This window comes from Plutella xylostella, chromosome 12, assembly GCF_932276165.1.
Source record: "Plutella xylostella chromosome 12, ilPluXylo3.1, whole genome shotgun sequence".
Lineage (NCBI taxonomy): Eukaryota > Metazoa > Arthropoda > Insecta > Lepidoptera > Plutellidae > Plutella > Plutella xylostella.
Genome location: NC_063992.1, coordinates 5,213,083 through 5,233,653, shown reverse-complemented (window position 1 = coordinate 5,233,653; position 20,571 = coordinate 5,213,083). Strand labels below are relative to the sequence as shown.

Genomic DNA, 20,571 nt, shown 5'->3' with positions numbered 1-20,571 from the left:
TATTAGTAATAATCTGAATAATTTTCACAAATAGGTCAAATCAAAGAAGACGGTAGTAACCTTTTCTCACAAGAGATACGGGTTCGAATCCTGCGGCTTGTTCCAATGCATTCTTTGGAATTTATGTTGGTATATTGCATATCACTACTGAGAAAAAAACCGCATCTCTACTGGATTGGCGCTTATATTTTTACAGATTGCAGTAATATAACATGACATATAATTAAATAAGTGTTGTAACTAACGGGGCGGTCCGGCGGCCTACGACGCGGCCTTCACGATCTCCTCCGCCACCTCCACCGCGATCGCAGCCTCCGCCTTCGCCTGAAATAACATACAATAGAATAAATACTGTTTATTTTCCTTTGTTCCCAGCCAGTCACACCTCAACCAGTCACACTGTTACTCGTTGGGAATTTTATGTTCAAAATTCCCATCAGTCCACACTCTGTTACTCGTTGAAACACCCTTTTCCTTCATTGCCAACGTGTCACATACAACTGTAACACTGTAACTAGTTGGGACTATGAAAATAAAAATTCCCAACAAGTCACAGTAACTTGTTGGGATTTTCAATGAAGAATTTTCCACCATGGACAAAAACCGATTATAGAATAGAATACACTTTATTTGTACACCCCAAAAGAATAATAAAATATACACGTTGTAACTTAATTAGGATGCGGAAAGCTAAATATCACATCCAGTGGCGTGCTTTGGGAGAGGCCTACGTCCAGCAGTGGACTGCTATAGGCTAAAGATGATGAACCTAATAAGGGTACAAAAGGCGGTCCTATCACTAAAAGCGGACTCTCTGCCAGACAACCTTTGGATGGAGCGAATAAGAGATTAAGGTAGATGGCGCTAGTGAAACCTCATCAAGTCTTTTGAGCCAATACAAGAGTCCAATGGATCTGAATTCCACCATATGCGATAATTATAACTACTACATGGCTGTTATGCAAATTAGTAATATTAAGTTTTAACTAGTTTAAGTTTTCCGAATAAAATAAATAAATAAGTATGTAAGTACTAGATCGGTGTTGGTCCCCATAATATTCGCCATTATTTTGAGATCATCTGCATCTTCCGACAAACTTTAAGTGTTTCTACGAGTAATATCTTTAAGATTTTCTTCTTCGTTTAGAAAATCATCTCGAGATTTAAACGCTTTACGGACATGAAATAAAATGCTATTATCCGCAAAAAGTCATCTCTATTCATTTAAAATATTCACAACTGCTTAAAAAAAGTTCAAAGCAAATTTAGCTTTAAAATGGCCGCCATTTCTATAATATTGAGATTTGACCCCACATATGGGGGTTTTTCTCGATGAAATTACTCGTAGAATCCACCCTTAAAGTTTGTCGGGTCCGAAAAACAACACACTGTATAAGTCACAGTACCTATCACTGGTTAGGCATCATCATCATTCATCATCACTGAACAAATCTTAACGAGTAACGGGAGAACAGTTGGGAATTTTCTAGTTTATGTTCCCATCCAGTTACAGCGGCTGGTTTGGAATTCAGAAATAAATCATTCCCAACGAGTAACACTCCCATCGAGTAACACTGTGACTAGATGGCACACTTTTCATGAAGAATTCCCAACTGTATACAGTGTGACAGGTTTGATGTGTGACTCGATGGGAACAAAGGTTTATTTTGCACCATAAATGAATATATTACAAAACAACTTACGAAAAGGCGGCCTTCGTAAACGTAATTTAACATACCAAATACCTCAGATCAACTACAAATAGATTCGCAATCGCCGTGTGCACTATTCTCTTTCTCACTCAAACCATAGATGTTGCCGACAAAAAAATAAAACCTAAATATGGGGAAATTTAACTTATCATAATAACAAAAACAAAACTTGAGTATATCGTCGGTTGATAGGAAAAAGACACTAAAGGCTAATTTTTCAATAGCCAGACAAAAGTTTTGCTGGGAAATAATATTGATGCTGTTGCGTCTAAATGTTTCTCAATGTTTGTATTACCCAGATAACATTTATCTGAATATTGAAAAATCAGCCTTAGTGAGTTTTTCCTGTCAACCGACGATATAAGAAAAAAAACTTTACTCATACTTATTTGATTTCAATATAATTATTTAATATACACAAACTGAGTGGATTGTATAATTCATTGTCTTCGTCCAATCGAAACAATCCTCTTCAAAATGTGCCGAACACAATTTTTGTATGTTTCCTTGGTTCCCAATTTGTGCGACCGGTAATGTCTATCCATTTTCTTGATAATTTTTTTTCTGTCGGAAACCTATGAAAGAGATAAATGGATGAGCATGAGCATTATAATCGTGGGCAAAATATGTGATGGGTTTTTTTTAAAGGAAACACGTATTTCGTATCAATACAATAAACTTTATATTATACAGAAGAAATCACACATGGAAGAAAAAAAAAGAAACGAACGTTTCCTCACAATGAGAGGCACCTCATTTGAAAGAGGAGAATGACTTCTACAAAATACAATCTTCACAAAAACCGAATTCGTGCGCCCCATTTGTAAACCCAACCCGAGTCCGTTACAATTTCTAGTATTTTCTTTGCATACTATAATATTTGTGGGTAAAATAAATTTTCAATAACTTGCAACACCATGTGATTTGTTATGATATGGTACCTCGTAATTTTTACTTAAAACTGATACTAAAAGACCTTACAGTATTAAAATTAGTATCGTTTTATATTAAAATCGAGCCAATAAATAGTACTATGATGAATGTAAGCTTGTTAAACTTGATAGTATCTACTTACATGTGAAAATATATCTCATCCATCATTCCATCGTGTTTTCGTTCAATATGCTATAGATACAACCGAACAAAATCCACCCACCCATGTCACACACTCGTTAAGTGATGATAATAGTCTAATAAACTTAATAAACACCCACAAATCACTAGCAAATCAAAAATAAATAGCATTTAGAAAATTTTGTTGTAACTGTCAGCCTTTGTTTGGCACAGATTTTTCATTTGTTTCATTGTTTGGCACAGAGAACTGACGTAAACAGGCGCCACAGCAAAAAGGACAAAAAACATTTACAGCTTAACGTTTCTTTCTTACGCTTAATGTAGCTAAGCGTCTCTTTTTCGCAATGTCAGAACTGTCACGATTATACCCCTGTGCCAAATACCCTTGTAGGACATAGTTTAGAAATACTCAGGCCCTGCGGCACGGGTCTGTTATCAGATAAACTCGTTGAGGCCGCGTTACACCAATCACAATACCGTATTTATCGCGGCTCGACTGATATATCTACGTCGATCGTCGATAACGGACCCGTGCAGCGGGTACTGGAAATACTAGTATAAAACTGACAAATGCTGTAAATGGACAACAAACATTATAAAATTGGTTGAAAACTTCTTTTTATAGACTCATTTTGGAATAATTAACTATCCGCTTTACGTTAGTGTACCCAAAAACCATCATTGATTGGAGACAAGCTAACATAGTGCGGAATTCTCATGAGCCCTATGGACCTAAAACCTAAGATAGTATTCTGGGGTACGGTATAGTGGATTAACAATACCTATAACATCATCGGGTATCGTTCGTAAGATAGTAGTAAATAACTGCAAGCTTACCTTCTCGTTCCCTGCGGAGTTGTACTCGGACTGCGCCTTGCTCAGCGCCTCCTGCGCGGCGCTGCGGTCCAGCGACTCCACGGGGTGCGCCTCCTCCGCCAGCACCTGCGGATATGGAACATTTTACTGGAGGATACAGCCTGGCAAGTTAATATAATATGTGGCTACATCTCACACACGTCCATCCGACCCCAAGCTAGGCAGAGCCCGTGATATGGGTATCGGAGCCCGATAGTGGATAAAAGGGGAAGACCAATTTCTTGTCAGGCTGTAGCTTCTCGCATCGCCTTTAAAAGTGACCAGTGGTACGCGGCAGCAACAACCGGCATTTTCAGGACACCATTCTGCCGTCATCATCAACTATTCTGCAGTAGTAAGAACCAACCAATGAATGGGGAGAATCAAAGTAGCTATTCAGTCTGACATATCAACTGTACTTTACAATAAAAATATGTCTGGCGCATCCAGGGTAGTCATTGACTGACGCTATTCTGAATGGCTAATACATTCACCACGGTGACAAACTTAAACTCGCCCTAAACTCTTGTGTATGTGACAAGTTGAGAATAAGAGTGTGGGTCATCTTATTTCCAGCAACATTACAATATTAGTGGGCGGCTAAATTAGGCAAGCTATACCTAAATATCTGGGAATACCAGTATAAAAGTGGCCTATAGCACACTGAAATTATTTTGCTTTAAAAGTGTGAAAGAGCTTTCTAAATTGCTTTAGTAGTTTTTGAGTTTATTTTTATACATATGAGGAGGAGCCTCAAAAAGGTATAAATTGAGCTACAACCGCCAATGATCACTCCTAACTAAAGACCCAGGGAACTCCTTCCATGACAACTAAAGGTAGTCAAATGGCGATACGGCTCGCGACCTATTGTATGTATACGTGAATACAAATTAACTCTGACTACCCCTTTGGGGATTGCAGTTATGAGCATATGTATGTATGTGTACAAAGTTAGTCACTAAATACAAAAACATTACCTGCACAGAGGAGTCCTCGTTGACGGTGATGGTGCCTGATGATACGAAGATCTTGGCCTGCTTGCCGTCACTCTCGTAGACGGTCACTACTCCAGGCTTCAGGACAGCTGAAAGAACAATGTAGTGTAAATAATAACTTAATAATCCACAACATGAGTTATTGGAAATAATTTATTATGAGGGTACTTTGCTTTCATAATCACAATAAAAATTTTTGTAAAATGCAATGAGACAAGTCCAGTTCCATTTTAAATTATTTCTACAAAAGACAAAACTAAATATTGGTAGCCCTGAAACTTGAAAAAAAAAAACTTTCATTTTAATATTATTTTCCCAAAACTTTTTTAACATTAAAAAACCTACCTCTTAATATCTAAAGAGTGCAAAATGTGTAAGTATAATCATATAAATGGTGGTGAGGAGTGTTAAGTATTATGAAATAAAGTTTGAAATACATACCCAGTGTAGGAACATGCTTGGGCAGGATACCGAAGGCACCACTGAATGATGGCACATCAATCTGTTTCACAGCCACTTTGTTGTAGAACACCTAGAATAACGAGAAGAAATATTAAAGTAGGTAGATTGATAAAAAGTTCAAATAAGAGAATTTTAAGATACATTGCTTTTAAATGGTATTTTTATGGTATTGGTATATAAATGAATCTGTTACATATTATTTTTATTTTTATAAGTCTGTTACCTTGTTGCCAGCTGCCAGTGTGAGTGCCATTTCTCCTTCCTTGATGGCGGGTGCGGCCTCTGCGTACCCTCTGACCATGAGCGAGCGGGCAGCCCTCAGGGTGTTGCGGAAAGCTAGTGCCATTCTGAAAGTTGATAGAAAATTATTATTATACTAAAAACAATCAACACTGCTGATGAATATCCTGTAACCGTGTCCATATGTACCTACTGCACTGTGTGTATATCCTATCACTAATTCACTTACAAAACAATTTAAAATATAGGAAAATTGCACGATGCCCCCTAATCGATAACTAACAGCGCTATCTATACAGGCTTTTATACTCTATACCGGTAAATAATTTTCTTTTTGTAGATCATAACCTAAAACTGAAATAATTTATTTCGTATCTGAATTACACAAATATTTTATTATTTTAATTGAACTAGTTGTAAAAACACTAATTTACCTTTCTCTAAGGGAATGGTTATAATTAAAGATATTATAATTACAAAAACTTATCAAAATAACCAAGTTCAGATTATGTAATATGAACTATCGATAACAGAGTCGGCTAGTAATTTACAACGGGTAGAAGTATAAACTATAAATTCTAGAAAATTGAAATAATAAAAGAAGGCTCACTTGTATAAATTGTAATAAAATCGAGACGATTTTTAGAATTAAATTGATTTTATACACCCTTCAAGCACCCCCTATTTTGACAGCTGTGAAGTTAAATGTTGCCACATAAAATTAATGTGAGGTACACAGAATAACAAAAAAATATAATCGATCGATTGTACTTTATCTTCCAAAACCTTGTGCAGTGCAGTCTTCACCCAGTTTTATTTATGATGGCAGATTTTGTCTGCTGGCATGGTAGAAATCAACCACAGCAACACCATCAAAACACAACATTTGCTGGCACAAAATTTTTACTCAAGCTGACTTTCTTCTGAGAATCATTCTTTTGACGTTGACGTAAAAAAAAGCGGGAAAAATTGGTCAGCCATTCTTTTTCTAAAAATGTTCATAGAGAAAAGAACACTACGTTTTGTTGATGTTTGTTGAAATTATATTTTAATTTTCATCACCATTTACAAGTAAATAATTGTGTTTTAAGCTACTTAATAGAATAATATAACTAACGCAGTGATTAGTGATGTAAGTTTTGTGTAGTTGCTAATGTAATTCTATAAAATTATGTTAACAGCGAAGCTTTGAAAAGCTGTAAACAAAAGATACCCATTTGTTTTCAGGTTAATATTTTAGAGCCAGTATGCAACTGAAGGGAGTTAATGTGAATAACGCTACCAAATTGATATCGCAACATGTTGACTCAGTAACATGCTTAGAATGGTGAGTGAATAATCTACTTATAACCTGTATTAAAATATTCAAGGAGCTTTTAAAATATTATGTCTGTTTCCGTTTCCAGTTGCAAATATTTCATCGCCCCTGAGAGGGCTACGTGCGGCCACACGCTGTGTCATTCCTGTTGGAAGGGGCGTAGAGCCTGTCCAGCATGTGCGGTGACCTTGGACAGAAGATCACTGAAGCGAGATGAACCCATGATCACATTGACAGAGCACATCAGAGAATTAGTGATGGCCTATGAAAAGTTGTTTGATATTAAATGTAAGGATGATGGATTCTATTCTAATATATTCTACTTATTTTGAATATAACAAGAGAATAAGAATCTTGACTCTTGGTATATATATATATATGTGTAACCTATAGCCTATTAGCTATTAGTAGTACTTAACTTATATGTTAAATAGGGGAGCTGAAGTAAATAATTATGCATACATGTAATTTAAATTGTTACAAGTTGTTAATTGAAAATAAATTTAATTCACTGGCTTGCATGTTGATACATTTATCATTGTAAAACTTTTTGATTGTATGTTGATACATTTATCATTGTAAAACTTACAAGTAATAAATATCTATCTAAATACTGTTTCAGTGGAAGAATTTGTCATGGAGGTGCCAGTACCTAAAAAGGATGACCCAAACAAGAATGTCAAGGAATGGCTGACCAGCTCTGATAATCATTTCTCAGCTCCACCTTACTCTGGGTCTCAGCAGTCCACCCAAGATATTCTACCTCCTATCACTCTTTCCACAAGTAAAGTACAAATTCATGCAGAAAGTAACAGAAGTTTATCTCCTAAAAAGGTAGCTCATGTCTTACAACCCCAAGATGATTGGGATAAGATTGAAGTGCTACCAGACACAGAAGTTATTGAAGCTAACAAAAATAAACAGAATGTTGTTGGTCCAATGGATTTAGAGCCATTTTATTTCGACGAAAATGATTATTCAAATGAGCATCCACGGAGAAGCTCAAGAAAAAAAGACATTACTCTGAACAGTAAAGCAAAATCAGATAAACCTGCTGACAATGATAAACTTGGCTCACATGACTCAAGTGGAGAAGCAGAAAAAAGGTTGGATAAAGTGAAACAAAACTGGACAAATGTAAAGAAAATGAAGAAAGAATTCAGCAAGTTAAATAAGCTTAATAAAAACAAACTAAATGTGTCCATTGAGATGTGTAAGAAGACACAGAGTGCTGTAAGCAAGCAAAGTTCTGCTACTCCACCTACTGTCCATGTTGAAGAAATTGTTATTGATGACAATACTCCAAATATTATTGACAATAACAAAGTAATAGCTAACAAAGCTAAATTTTTACCTACCAAAATAGTTGAAGAAGTGCCTGGAACTGAAGAAGCAGAAGCAGTTAGTAGTCAACGAATTTTAAACAAAAATACTCAGATACATCAGTCAGTAAGAAAAGATAGTTTTACAAATAATAAAAGTAAGGATCGAAATACAGATGACATTATGAATGTTGATGAAGAATGCAATAATGAAATTAATAGCAGTAGTAAGGTACAAAGTCGTGTAAATAATAATAACGGACAAAGTATTTTAGCGATGGAGGAAAAAAATATCAATATAGCTATGTCAGAATGTGGAGAGTCTGTCATAAAAATACCTTTTATTAAAAAGAGTCCATTCCAAGTACCTAGCAGACCAGAACAAGTGACAACTACTAATCAAATCATAAACAATGTGAATTCCTCCAACCCAGATGATATTCATATCACCATAAGAATTGGGGATGTGGTTACTAATATTACTATAAATAAGAAACAAAATGATGTTGAGCTAAAAGTGAACACGGACCGTGAGATACAGACATCCCTAGAACCTCAGCCTGTCAAAGATGTCAAAGAATTACCACAAGAAGTTAAAACTACTAGAGAACAGCATGCACAAACTGATACACAGATAGTTCCTAAACCTGTGACACAAAAATCCATTACGCCTCTCAAAGCAGCACAAATATTGGATAAAACTGTTTCAACAAAGAAAAACACAGCTTCAGCTGAAACAGCCACAGCTCAATTTGAAATAACAGAGAGTGTTGAAAAAGAATTATCCAACATTATGGAATGTGATGAAGAAGTAGATGATACTCATAATACTGATGCTAATACCAACAGTGAGAAATCAAAAAATATAACTGTTGTAAAAGGAATAACTCAGGTTCTTAAAACTAATACTCAAGTTCTCAAATCCAATACCCAAGTTCTCAAATCCAATACTCAAAATCTGAAATCAAATACACAAGTATCTACTAAATCTGTGAAAAATGCTAAACCTCAAACTGAAGACGAACATTTGCCAGAAGACATTGAATTTGAAGATATGGACATATTCAACAGCGGATCTGTCAAAGAACCAAGTGTGCATATGTTAGGAAAATCTAAGTACACTCCTTCTGAGATCCTGCCAACCTACAAAACCAATAAAACTAAAACACAAAAGATTCCCGAGAAGAGAGACAGAGATCTTGATGAAATTGTAGAGCAACCAAGCAAGAGACAGAAGGTTGATACTCCACATAAGAGTCAGCAAGAGGTAGCTATGCAAGAACATAATAAAACAACTGACAGTCCAAACTATGATGAGCTAATGGGTGAGGTATTTGCCAATATTGATGCTGATATCATTGAAATTAAATCACAGAAGGAACAAAAATCACAAAAGAAAATAAATAGTGAAAGCCAAGTTTCACAAACTATCCTACAGAAGTCAAATAGTAAAAATAAAACTCCGAGCATTATCAACACCCAAAACAATACTCTGGTAGATATCAACACACAGGACTTGGATAACATCGTCGTGCAGAAGGAAAGCGAAAATATGTTTTCTACAGTTGGGAACGCGCTCGAAAGGGGGAATACCCATGTAAGTTGTTAAAGTTGTGAAGACTTCATCACATTCTTTCATCTATGTTCTTTTAGCCAATTTTACAGTACGTACTATAAAGCAAAGACGGTTTTCGCGTCTGACTGTTTTTAGGTGTGTATGCTTAGATCTTTTAAACTACACAACTAACACCACGAATTTTAATGCTTTATTTTTTACTAGATATAATAATGGAGGAAAGTTTATATGTACTTTTCATCCTAGAATTCCCATGGGAAACCCTTAGGCCAAAGATAATATTTGCGGAAAAAGCTAGTTAATTAATAATTGTCCAAAATTTCAGGTCCCCGGTCCAGAAACCCAATTAAACATAGCTAACCTGCTGACGCCTGGCATGTGTGAGGACCTGGCGTCGACAGAGGCTGCGCCGCTGGCACCAGGCTCGCAGCCGCCCGAGGTGGTGGTCCACTGCACGCCGGCCGAAGACGATGACTCCGACAAGAGTGTCGTTGAGGAGACACCGCAGAAGTAAGTCGCTGTTGTTGAGGTTTCATGGCTTTTTATATTGTTCATTGTTTGTTGGTCATATAATCATGTATACCTTAGGTGTACTAAATATTTTCTTTATAAATAAAAGTATAAAAGAAAATATTTAGTACACCTAAGGTAGCTTAGCGAAGCGGGCTTTATACTTACACCTAAAATAAACGAATATTATTATTATTGAAATCCTGAATTGCTTGATTGATTTCAGGAATATCTCAAACCCGACTTCAAAAGGCCGAAGTGACTCCAATGGCAATAAGTCAGCCAACACCTCAAAGAAACTCGGACTCTCCAAACCGGCCGTCAAAGTGGACGAGGAGAAGGTAGTGGCCGCGATCACGCAGGGGAAATCCCTAGACTCGCAAGACATAGGCAGTATCATCAACTTAACTGACTCAGTAATGGATACCACTAAAAGGCAAAGTAAAGACACAACTGTTGCACCTATCAGAAGCAAACAGACTTCTGAAACACCATTGACGATCAACAGATTTGTGAACCAAATTAAACATAATTCGACGCCCATGGCGAGAAAGTCACTGAACTTCACCAAAAACGAAAATGATGCAGACGCGGATGAAGACATCACTCTGTGTCCAACAAACAACTCAAACATTGCGAAAAATACTCAGGAGAAGCAGTTTATGTCTGAACAATTTGATAATATGCCTAATTCACCAGTTAGAAGGCCTCTTGTTGCTAGAAATAATGTGGTTGAGGAGAAGAATAAGAAGCTTGTGATAGCCGGCTCGTGCTTGACCGCGACGGAACAGACGAATCTAAAGATTTTGTGTTTCAAACGTAAATGGACGTTTGTAGACAAATATACGCCAGACTTGACCCATTTAGTTGTGTCCGTTGACGAAGAGTTCAAGGCGCAGAGGTAATACTCGTAATTATAATAACCGACTTGTTATACAGGGTGGCCCAAAGAGTGACGTCCAAAGGAAAATGTTTGATTCCTCAGGTCAAGGGGTAGCCAAATCACCCCCATGTATGTTCAGCAATTTTTAGTAGTTTAGGAGTTATGATTTTTTTTCCAATTTTTCTACGAAAATCGACCTCAGTGGATTAATTATGTTTTATTATTTTTTTGGATAACTTTTTTAAAGCATTTTTTATTTTTGTGTCATCCTCTTAAGTTGTTCTTTTAACCATAAAAGTTTCAGCTTCCTAGCTGTAATGTAAGTTAGTTATTTTTTTATCGAAAGTTCGAATTATATCATCGAGCTAGACTGCTCTGAATTTTCTACGTGAAATTAAAAATTGAAAAAGATATTCTCATGGTGCCTTATTAATTTTAAAAACTCCGCAAGGTTCCAAAATTACATAAAAATAAAAATAAACTATTGCTTAATAGGGTATTATTTGCAGAAAAAAGCCTTCAAAGGTACCTGGGTGGAAATTACCTAATTAGTAAATTGTTTCAGAAAGTTGAAATATTCCTGTTATGTACTACTAAGGACTAATTAAGTTAGAAAATGTATCAAATTAATGGGAAAATTAAATTATTTACTTTTTTAAAAATTTAAGTTACATTTTTGAATGTAAATTCTTAGAAAAATGTTTTAGTCTGAGTAGTAAGATTTATAAGATAATTTTATTATTAATAATAAGTAAATAAACTCTAATAATTATTTTACACATTTACACACAATAAATTTTCAAAATGGCGACCTCCCATAGCAATACACAACCTACATCTACGCAAGAAATTTTCTTTAAGTCGCCTATACGCTTCTCTGTTTCATTCAGATGTAGCTTTTTGACAGATGTCACATTTTTGAGAAAAGGTACTTTTTTTACATGTTTAACCTTTTGACAAATGTCATATTTTTTACATTTGTCACTTTTTTGACTTAAAGAAAATTTCTTGCGTAGATGTAGGTTGTGTATTGCTATGGGAGGTCGCCATTTTGAAAATTTGTTGTGAGTTAATGTGTAAAATAATTATTAGAGTTTATTTACTTATTATTAATAAAAAAATTATCTCATAAATCTTACTAATCAGACTAAAACATTTTTCTAAGAATTTACATTAAAAAATGTAACGTGAATAAAAAAAAAAGTAAATAATTTAATTTTCCCTTTAATTTGATACATTTTCTAACTTAATTAGTCCTTAGTAATGACATAACAGGAATATTTCAACTTTCTGAAACAATTTACTAATTAGGTAATTTCCACCCAGGTACCTTTGAAGGCTTTTTTCTGCAAATAATACCCTATTAAGCAATAGTTTATTTTTATTTTTATGTAATTTTGGAACCTTGCGGAGTTTTTAAAATTAATAAGGGACCATGAGAATATCTTTTTCAATTTTTTATTTCAAGTAGAAAATTCAGAGCAGTCTAGCTCGATGATATAATTCGAACTTTCGATAAAAAAATAACTAACTTACATTACAGCTAGGAAGCTGAAACTTTTATGGTTAAAAGAACAACTTAAGAGGATGACACAAAAATAAAAAATGCTTTAAAAAAGTTATCCAAAAATAATAAAACATTATTAATCCACTGAGGTCGATTTTCGTAGAAAATTAGGAAAAAAAATCATAACTCCTAAACTACTAAAAATTGCTGAACATACATGGGGGTGATTTGGCTACCCCTTGACCTAAGGAATCACTGAAAACATTTTCCTTTGGACGTCACTCTTTGGGCCACCCTGTATACGCGGTATAAATTAAGAAACAAAAAACAAACGGTAAACGAATCAAATGTTATTTTCAGATCAGTAAAATACATGTGCGCTCTAGCGGCGGGGAAATGGATCGTTGCGTACAAATGGGTGGAGAAGTGCTTAGAATCGAATACTTTATATGAAGAGGTATATTATAGTTTCATATTTCTTTCTGTTGTCCATTCGATTAAAAACAATGTCCATTAGCCCCAATTTCTCCAGAGTTGGTTATCTAACCGACAGGCATTGGTTAATCAATTATACTTCATCTCCATATAAAATTATTAACAGATGTGTCAAAAGTCAACCACTAATGCCTGGTTATGCTCTAACCGACTATGGAGAAATTGGCACTTATCAATATAGATTTAAATGGTTCTTCATCATATTTTCAGGAGCCATTTGAAGCGCTAGACTCAACAGGCGACCCGGGGCCGCGGCGGTCTCGTCTCGCCACTCGTAAAGTGTTTGAAGGAATCACTTTCTTCTGCATGCCTCCGTTCAGCGTTCTCGATATTGATACGTTGAAGGTTAGTAGCGACTCCTTTAGTGGCTTTTCCTTCATAGTACTCCACTGATTGACAGCTTGTAGATTTTAATATCTACATATGTAGCAAAAATCCTCGGATCTTCGGGAAGTCCAAAGTAACGTAGGGCGTCTGCTCGCTTTCGGGTGTGAGTGTGAGGTCGAGTGACTTAACAGCTGGCTACCTCATAGGTGTTTCACGTATAATGTTCCACCTTACAGGGTAAATGTGGAAACCAGCTCGCTATAACCCTACCATATCCACCTCTACAACATAAGTCAATTCATAAACATCCCATTACCCCACAGAGCATGTTGATCGCGGCGGGCGGCACCATAGCGGCGGCGGCGCACGAGGCGCGGGCGGGGGCGGCGGGGGGAGGGCCCGCGCTGCTTCTAGCCGAGCCGGAGAGCACGCAGGAGGACCGCTTCATGTGTGAGTGTGCCAGCACGCCTGTGTGTGTGAGTGTGACGTCACATATTCACAGAGCATAGTTGTGTGTGTGTGACATCACCATAGAGTATCCACTGCGGGCAGCTGCCCAACGATTACGCGGGCTTTACACGTAAAAAGTCGCATGGTTTTCGAAAGGACGTAGGTATCCATAGATAAAATAATACGTACCGATGGAAATAAAAACTTATATTCAGCACAACTTGTCCTTTATGTAAGCGACTTACACTTATCTATTGGCCATACTTTTTATATGCCATATTCTATAGTCCATATTAGGGCAAAACACCCAGTAACTGACCACCTTAAGGGAGTTGTTCCAGTAATTTATCTGTAGCGGGCTCAATTCTTATCGCTTATTAAATCCGATTTTTGTTTTAGAAACTAGAATAACAGAGCTACATTCCTGAGTAAATAGCAAACATGTAGAAGTTACAAATTTTTTTATATATTTTTGCAAACAAAAAGTAGTGATTTTCCCAGTAACTGACCACTAAAATCTAGTAACTGACCACACTCGATGCCAATAACTGACCACCAATTTAAAATGGTTTAAAAATGGAATTATGATTAAATCTTATTATTATTTATTTATTTGATTACTTCATGTAATAGTACCGATCCTCTGGTCTCTTTTAATGTGTGACACATCACTTTTGCTCAAGGTTTCTTAACTGAAAAGTGCATTAAATTAATTAATCAGATTAATGCATAATTTAAATAATATCTTATCCTAATAATCAACCATTTATTTATTAAAAACACAAGTTTATGCATTTTTGTTAAATACTAAAAACAAAGGAATAAACACACATGCACATAGTGAACACGCATTTTAAATTTACAGCTTTCAGGGAGATTAATTGGCCCCAATGTAGTACTTTCAGATAAGTCACAGAAAGGGCGATTTTGTTTGTCCGGAACAAGCCAGGATCAGTGGGACAGGCCCAAAGCATTCATGGTGCCAGAAACGAGCATTTTCTTAAATATAAAGTAGCGAATCCAAGCGCTAAAGCCGGTCTTTTCCATATTCGGTATCAACTGATGAGGAGGAGGAATCGTGGCGGATTGTATTGTCGGCCTGGGAAAACATAAATTCCCCGCCGGAAAAGTAGGCCCTTTCCCCGCCGGTCCTTTCAAGGATGTAGGACCAGAGACAGATGGTTTTCATTATTGCTGAAACCCCACCCAAAGACTTTCAGTGCGGCTAAAAGAGTCATTGAGGCTAGCCATTGTAATTATGACCGAATCAGATATTAGGGGTTAGTTTTTCAGGATACAAAGATGGATGCCTTGACGAACGGGATTTCAATGACTTTGTTGAGGATTCAACTGGAATATTTAGGATGCTGTTGAAACGTGCTTTCGTAGGTAAGTATTTGGCCAAAGACAGGAGTAGTCATTTCTGCAAGGGGGACAGGGAATCTTTGCCTCGTTGAAGAGGCGTCACTGAAGCAGAACATCGCTGTACTTTCTGCATTTTCCACTGCTGGACTAATGTGTCTGCCAATGATAGTATAGCGTTGCCAGTGGATTCCGGATAGTCATAGTATATACTCATACTCTCATGTATGAGTGGCTCATACAGTTGTGGTATCGGTTCCAAATGGCTGGGGTGTTGGTCGTGGTAACAACTTATAGAAGAATGCCCCATTTCTTGTGTGCCAATTTTACCGTTCTGTTTGAAATCCTCTGGCCGTTCATAATGCCATTGAAGGGCGTGTTGGTGCACCGGCTGAGGGTGCTAGCATTGTAGTGATGCTTTCTTTTTCATATATTGCTGAAGTGGCTTTGCCTGTCTTTGGAAAAATGTGGAGGCGCGTTTCGTCGGTAACGTATATTCGGGTTGGGTCCTTAATAGCGTCATTGAGGTCTTGTTCGCCAAGTGCTTTTGTGCTCGGGGAACCAATTTCATCTGGTTCACAAGCGCTGGCATTTGTTAGGTACGCCTTCAGCTGTTCTGAAGATAGCATTTGAGTATCTTTTCATAGAGTGAGATGGTGAAAGCCATTTGTCTCCTGGTCTTGCATTCTTGAAGGGACTGCTCCAAGGATTATCTTTAAGGAAAAATTGTGACATCTGTCTTTATCCTGGAGAATCCACATTATCCTAGGCTGATAGTATGCTCCACTAGCGTTTTTATCTTCCTCATCAGCTAATACCGAATCTGGAACAAACTTGGACTTTGTGTTTGAATTCTTTTTATTTTAAAAGGTGCTTGCATGTCACCCTGAATTATTTTAGAATGTCTTGTTGATCCTAGTTTGTCTCAGACAAGTGGAATTGCCTTTTCTATACTTTTTTTGCTATTTTGGCGCTTCTTCATCTCGCTGAAAGCTGTAAAAATATATCATATATAATAATACCAGTAACTGACCACCAATTTACCCAATAACTGACCACCTATGTCAGTAAATGGAAGGAGTGAAGATAGAATGCTCATATTTTGACACAAGAAAATGGCACATATGAGCTTTAATATTACGTTCTTATTTTGCCTAAATTCAGCTTCAACCAAAAATCCCAATAACCGACATAGGTGGTCAGTTATTGGAAAATCGCCGTTTCGTCGTCCAGTAACTGTCCACCCCATTAAAAACAATCAAACGGGAAATAACAAGCTGAATCTTATCAAAAACGTAATCTTTATAATTCAATCTATATGGTATATTTTTTTCTTTTAATGATTTTAATTTTTTTCATGGTAATTTTTACGATCAAAAAATTCACTTACCTTAACAAATACGTTAGTCACAACTGCAATTTACTCGGTTCGCGCGCCAACTGAACTTTTTCGATCGCTCACAATCCATCTGTTGGCGGCTGGCAAAATCTTTTGTATCAGTAATGCTCTCAATGAACCACAAAATAGACTGGATGTTCACTAGATGGTCCTGCTTGGCTATTTTTCTTATTTATTGGAGTTGAAGAGGAAGGTGGTCAGTTACTGGCACATGGTCAGTTACTGGGTGTTTTGCCCTACTAGGATTTGTCAACATGGTTGACAAACCCTAGTCCACCTCTTATGTCCATAATCAACCAATGTCACTAACCGATTTTCTCCTCCCAACCAGACATGGCAATGGAACTCAGCATAGTCCCAGTGAACTACGAGTGGGCTCTCAACTGCCTCGGCAGCTACTGTCTGTGTCCGCTGCCGGAGCTGCTGCTGTGCCCCGCCTCGCTGCTGCCGCGCGCCGCCGCCGCCTGGCCGCGGGAGATGATGGACACTGGGGACAACGAGGAGTGATGTACTGTGGAGATGGTGTAGGCGGTACAATGGCGATATTACAGCTTCGGATAGTGTGAAATTCATGCAAAAATTCATAAAAAGTAAAAATGGAAGGGCTTTTCCATAAAAACAGCCAATAAGCGTAAATGCGCCACTAAAAGCATCCTTGTAACTTTAAGCACACATGGCGATCGTATACGCCCAGATCTGGCACAGATACATGGATATTCTGGTCCTGTGTACCTACGAGCGTTGGTGTCGCGAGTGTCCGCGCCGCCGCCGCCTGGCCCCGGGAGATGATGGAGACTGGGGATAATAAGGAGTGATGGTGGAGATGAGAAATAGCGGCACAGTTATGGGAAAAGTTATCAAAATGGCATTATGTATCTGATGTTCACTGACAGAAACATAAAGAGTACCGCTTAGGTACATATAAAAATGGAAAAAAGGCTTAACAAAATGGAACTTCACGGCCATTTTTGCAGGGAATATACCTTATCGACATTATAATTAAATAGCACAGGCCGCGATAAATGTTTTGTCTCGCTCGTAAAATCAAGCGCCATAAAAGTTTGCCACGGTTTGCCACGAATACAACGTTACTAAGGCGATTCTCACACTGCGCCACATCACACTTCCATTTCGGGTTCGATAGAACTCTTGCTTTCTCAATACAAACAGATACTTGAAAGCAACGTTCAGACACGCATTGTGTCAGTGTGAGGACCGCCCGAAGTTTCTGTTGATACATAAATGGAAGGCTCGACTCTGACGGAACGACATACTGGGTCGAATTTTATCAGTTACTGAGCCGATTAGCATGAGCTGTATTTCGGGTATGTTTACTCTGTCTCAATCACTGATAAAAATGCACCCAGTTAAAAAAAAACGTTTTCTTCATAAAAGCCGAAGTATTGTGCAAAAACGTCCAATATAATGTTGATGATATTAAGTCCCTACAGTTACCTAATGATGAATTGTTACTATGACTATGGTTTAAATAAGAGTACTTGGTACTAGTATAATATTATTTGTTTAATTGATAGTTGTTATTTTATAATAAGTATGTTTTATTATTATTATTGTTTCTCTGAACGTTTGATAATTATGAATAGATGATGAGTATGATGACACATTTTATCAATTATAATTTTAAGATTTTCTACAATATTTTGCTGTTTTATTATATTTATTAACATCGAAAAAGCAGAAACACAGTTCATTAAAATTGAGAATACATGTAGGAAATATTACTTTGTAGGATAAAAGATAGGTATTCATTATTGTCCACTAATCATAGTAAATTGTAATCACAATCACTAATTCAGTGTGTAGCTAGATTTATGATAGAACAAGTCAACCATATTTTTTTAAGCTAACGGTATTAAGTTTTGAATTATGTTTTATTTATAGTCCTTTAATATTAATAGTCATCGTACTAAAGTCCAAAGTACGGCTCGGGTCCAAAGTTCATACTCCACGGCTGTATCCGGTAGACGACCGGTAGTTGAATCGAAGGACAGTCAAGGTCATTATCACGGCATTGTAAAAGTATCCTTGCCATGAGTTTACTATTGGCGCGAATCATTTTTTTTTTCAACTAAGTGGCATGGCAGAGTCGGCGCGCCTAGGGAGATGATACTGCGCCATATTGAAGTCAAGCATGAAATCTAAGCTGATTCAATAGTTATATTTAGATTTTCTTCAATTTACTATACACTTTATTTATTTCGTATTTATCTTACAAAGATTACATCTTAACTAAATATTCATACAATCTAATAACTACCTACCTACCTACCCAAACTCCTATAAGCTCATAGTTGCCGCACGGACACATGCTAAAAACGAAGTCACTGAACAGGTTTCTTTCTGTTGCATCATACGATGCGTGGCGGTCAAAGATCAACAGCGATGACGATGTGTCACCAGCGCCAGTAAACATCACGCCATGCTGGACCAGACATTCTGACGCTAACCGCTCTACGTTGATCTGATTGCATCTGTTTAAACAATGGACATTGGATTTAACGAGTAACACGACCAACCTTTAGCCAACTGAACAAAAAATAGCGATTGTATAGGAATATTCGTAAAAGCTGGTGATGTCTTTCACATGCCTATTCCTCGGCGGAAAAACACCTCAAACGTGTTTGCGTGTATGGCTATTATTAGAGATATTTTGATGCAGAGAGCTTAGGTTAGACTATAACTATAAACCAATCTTAGTCATTGCAAAGTGCATCAAAAATTGGTTCACGGCTTTCGTTAATAAATTATTGACGGGTTTCAGTTGGCATTCATCTATTTTGTTTCACCCTGTATAAATTCAACTGTAAGTACTGTAACTACCTACATAAACAGTAAATAGTTGCATTGGATTACAGCAACAAATTGTGCAATATGCATGCATGACATGCTCTCACGGCGTGAAAAAGGCCGTTGCTATCGCCAGAGTTTTCCGCTGACCTCTTCAACTGACCATAGCAGTCATCCACTCCTATATTATGGATATGATTGATAGCATCATTTGTTGCCACCGTGTGTTTGCCTATGAGTTAGTTAACTATATTACCTATCATTGTTATCTGTATCCGGGCCGTGTTAGGCTTAACATAGGGCATAGGCTAATCATGTTTTGACTGCGTGCTTAGGCACCACATCTAGTCAAGTATTTTTTCTAAGATAACTAGTTAGTTTTTTTCCTTCAATCAGATACAGGAAGCTCCTTATGGTGGTGAGGTAGGTACGATAGAGAAGAGTCCTACCTAGGAGATCCCTAAATAATATGCACTTACTTACCTAGTTAGGTACTAGGTAAGTTCCATAAAGGGTAACAAACTACCAACTTTAGATAACTTCCGTAAGTTAGAACACATTTTAAAATGATAACATCAGTCGCGTGATGTCCAGTTGAATAAAATATCAGCACAGCCAGCCACCGCCTTTCACCCATATGAGGCCATCTACCCACTTTTGTAATAACTAAATCATAATAATAGTAGGTACATATATCTAAAGTGAAGTCGTTATAGAAATATTCCAGCTTCAAAGTTAACAGCAATGGGATAGGTATCAACAAAAGTTGCGTAGGAGGTTGTAGTCGGCCTACTATTAAAAGTAATCAGCAATAGTTATGATGATGACACTCGGAGATCGATTTCACAAGCAAATAGATAGCTACCTAGGGAAGAAAGATGTCGCCAAAATATTCCAATCGAGACCTTCAATCGAATTCAAAGTCGCGGCGGCGGACCGGACCATCCGGTCAGTTATATTTCGGCTAAAAACATAGCAAATCTTTCGGAATCCGCAGCTAATTATAGCGTCACGTGAGCAGCCGGCACGTGTACGCGCACGCGGCCGGCGAGTGATGATGACACCATTTCTACACTGATGGAGGTATTTCTCAGAACCTAGTCTGGGTAACATAGGCGTTTTTGATAAACGCAATAATTGTGTGTCTGTGTAGGCTTCAAATATGTAGATGTAACTACTTACTTATGCTTTGCTGGTTGGTAGAAAATTACTTAGATGGACAATGGACATTATGATGGTATTGATGGCTAAAAGCGACTTGGTTGGTATCTAGGCT

General features: G+C 37.1%; 2 protein-coding genes across 2 annotated transcripts; one reads left to right on the top strand and one right to left on the bottom strand.

Annotated features, from left to right (window-relative positions):
* Positions 1 to 166: 166 nt before the first annotated feature.
* On the bottom strand, positions 167 to 6,098 carry LOC105385106 (ATP synthase subunit delta, mitochondrial). Its single transcript, XM_011555428.3, has 6 exons — positions 5,949 to 6,098; positions 5,322 to 5,445; positions 5,078 to 5,168; positions 4,619 to 4,725; positions 3,624 to 3,728; positions 167 to 324 (listed from the first exon to the last, which is right to left on the bottom strand). Exons 2-6 carry the CDS (start codon positions 5,442 to 5,444, stop codon positions 262 to 264), a joined length of 489 nt encoding a protein of 162 aa, XP_011553730.1. The 5' UTR covers position 5,445; positions 5,949 to 6,098; the 3' UTR covers positions 167 to 261.
* Positions 6,099 to 6,360: 262 nt separating this feature from the next.
* On the top strand, positions 6,361 to 17,243 carry LOC105385130 (breast cancer type 1 susceptibility protein homolog). The gene is made up of 10 exons (XM_048624654.1): positions 6,361 to 6,470; positions 6,566 to 6,665; positions 6,745 to 6,944; positions 7,279 to 9,575; positions 9,880 to 10,064; positions 10,291 to 10,965; positions 12,815 to 12,911; positions 13,160 to 13,294; positions 13,600 to 13,726; positions 16,819 to 17,243. Exons 2-10 carry the CDS (start codon positions 6,586 to 6,588, stop codon positions 16,992 to 16,994), a joined length of 3,972 nt encoding a protein of 1,323 aa, XP_048480611.1. The 5' UTR covers positions 6,361 to 6,470; positions 6,566 to 6,585; the 3' UTR covers positions 16,995 to 17,243.
* Positions 17,244 to 20,571: the final 3,328 nt, after the last annotated feature.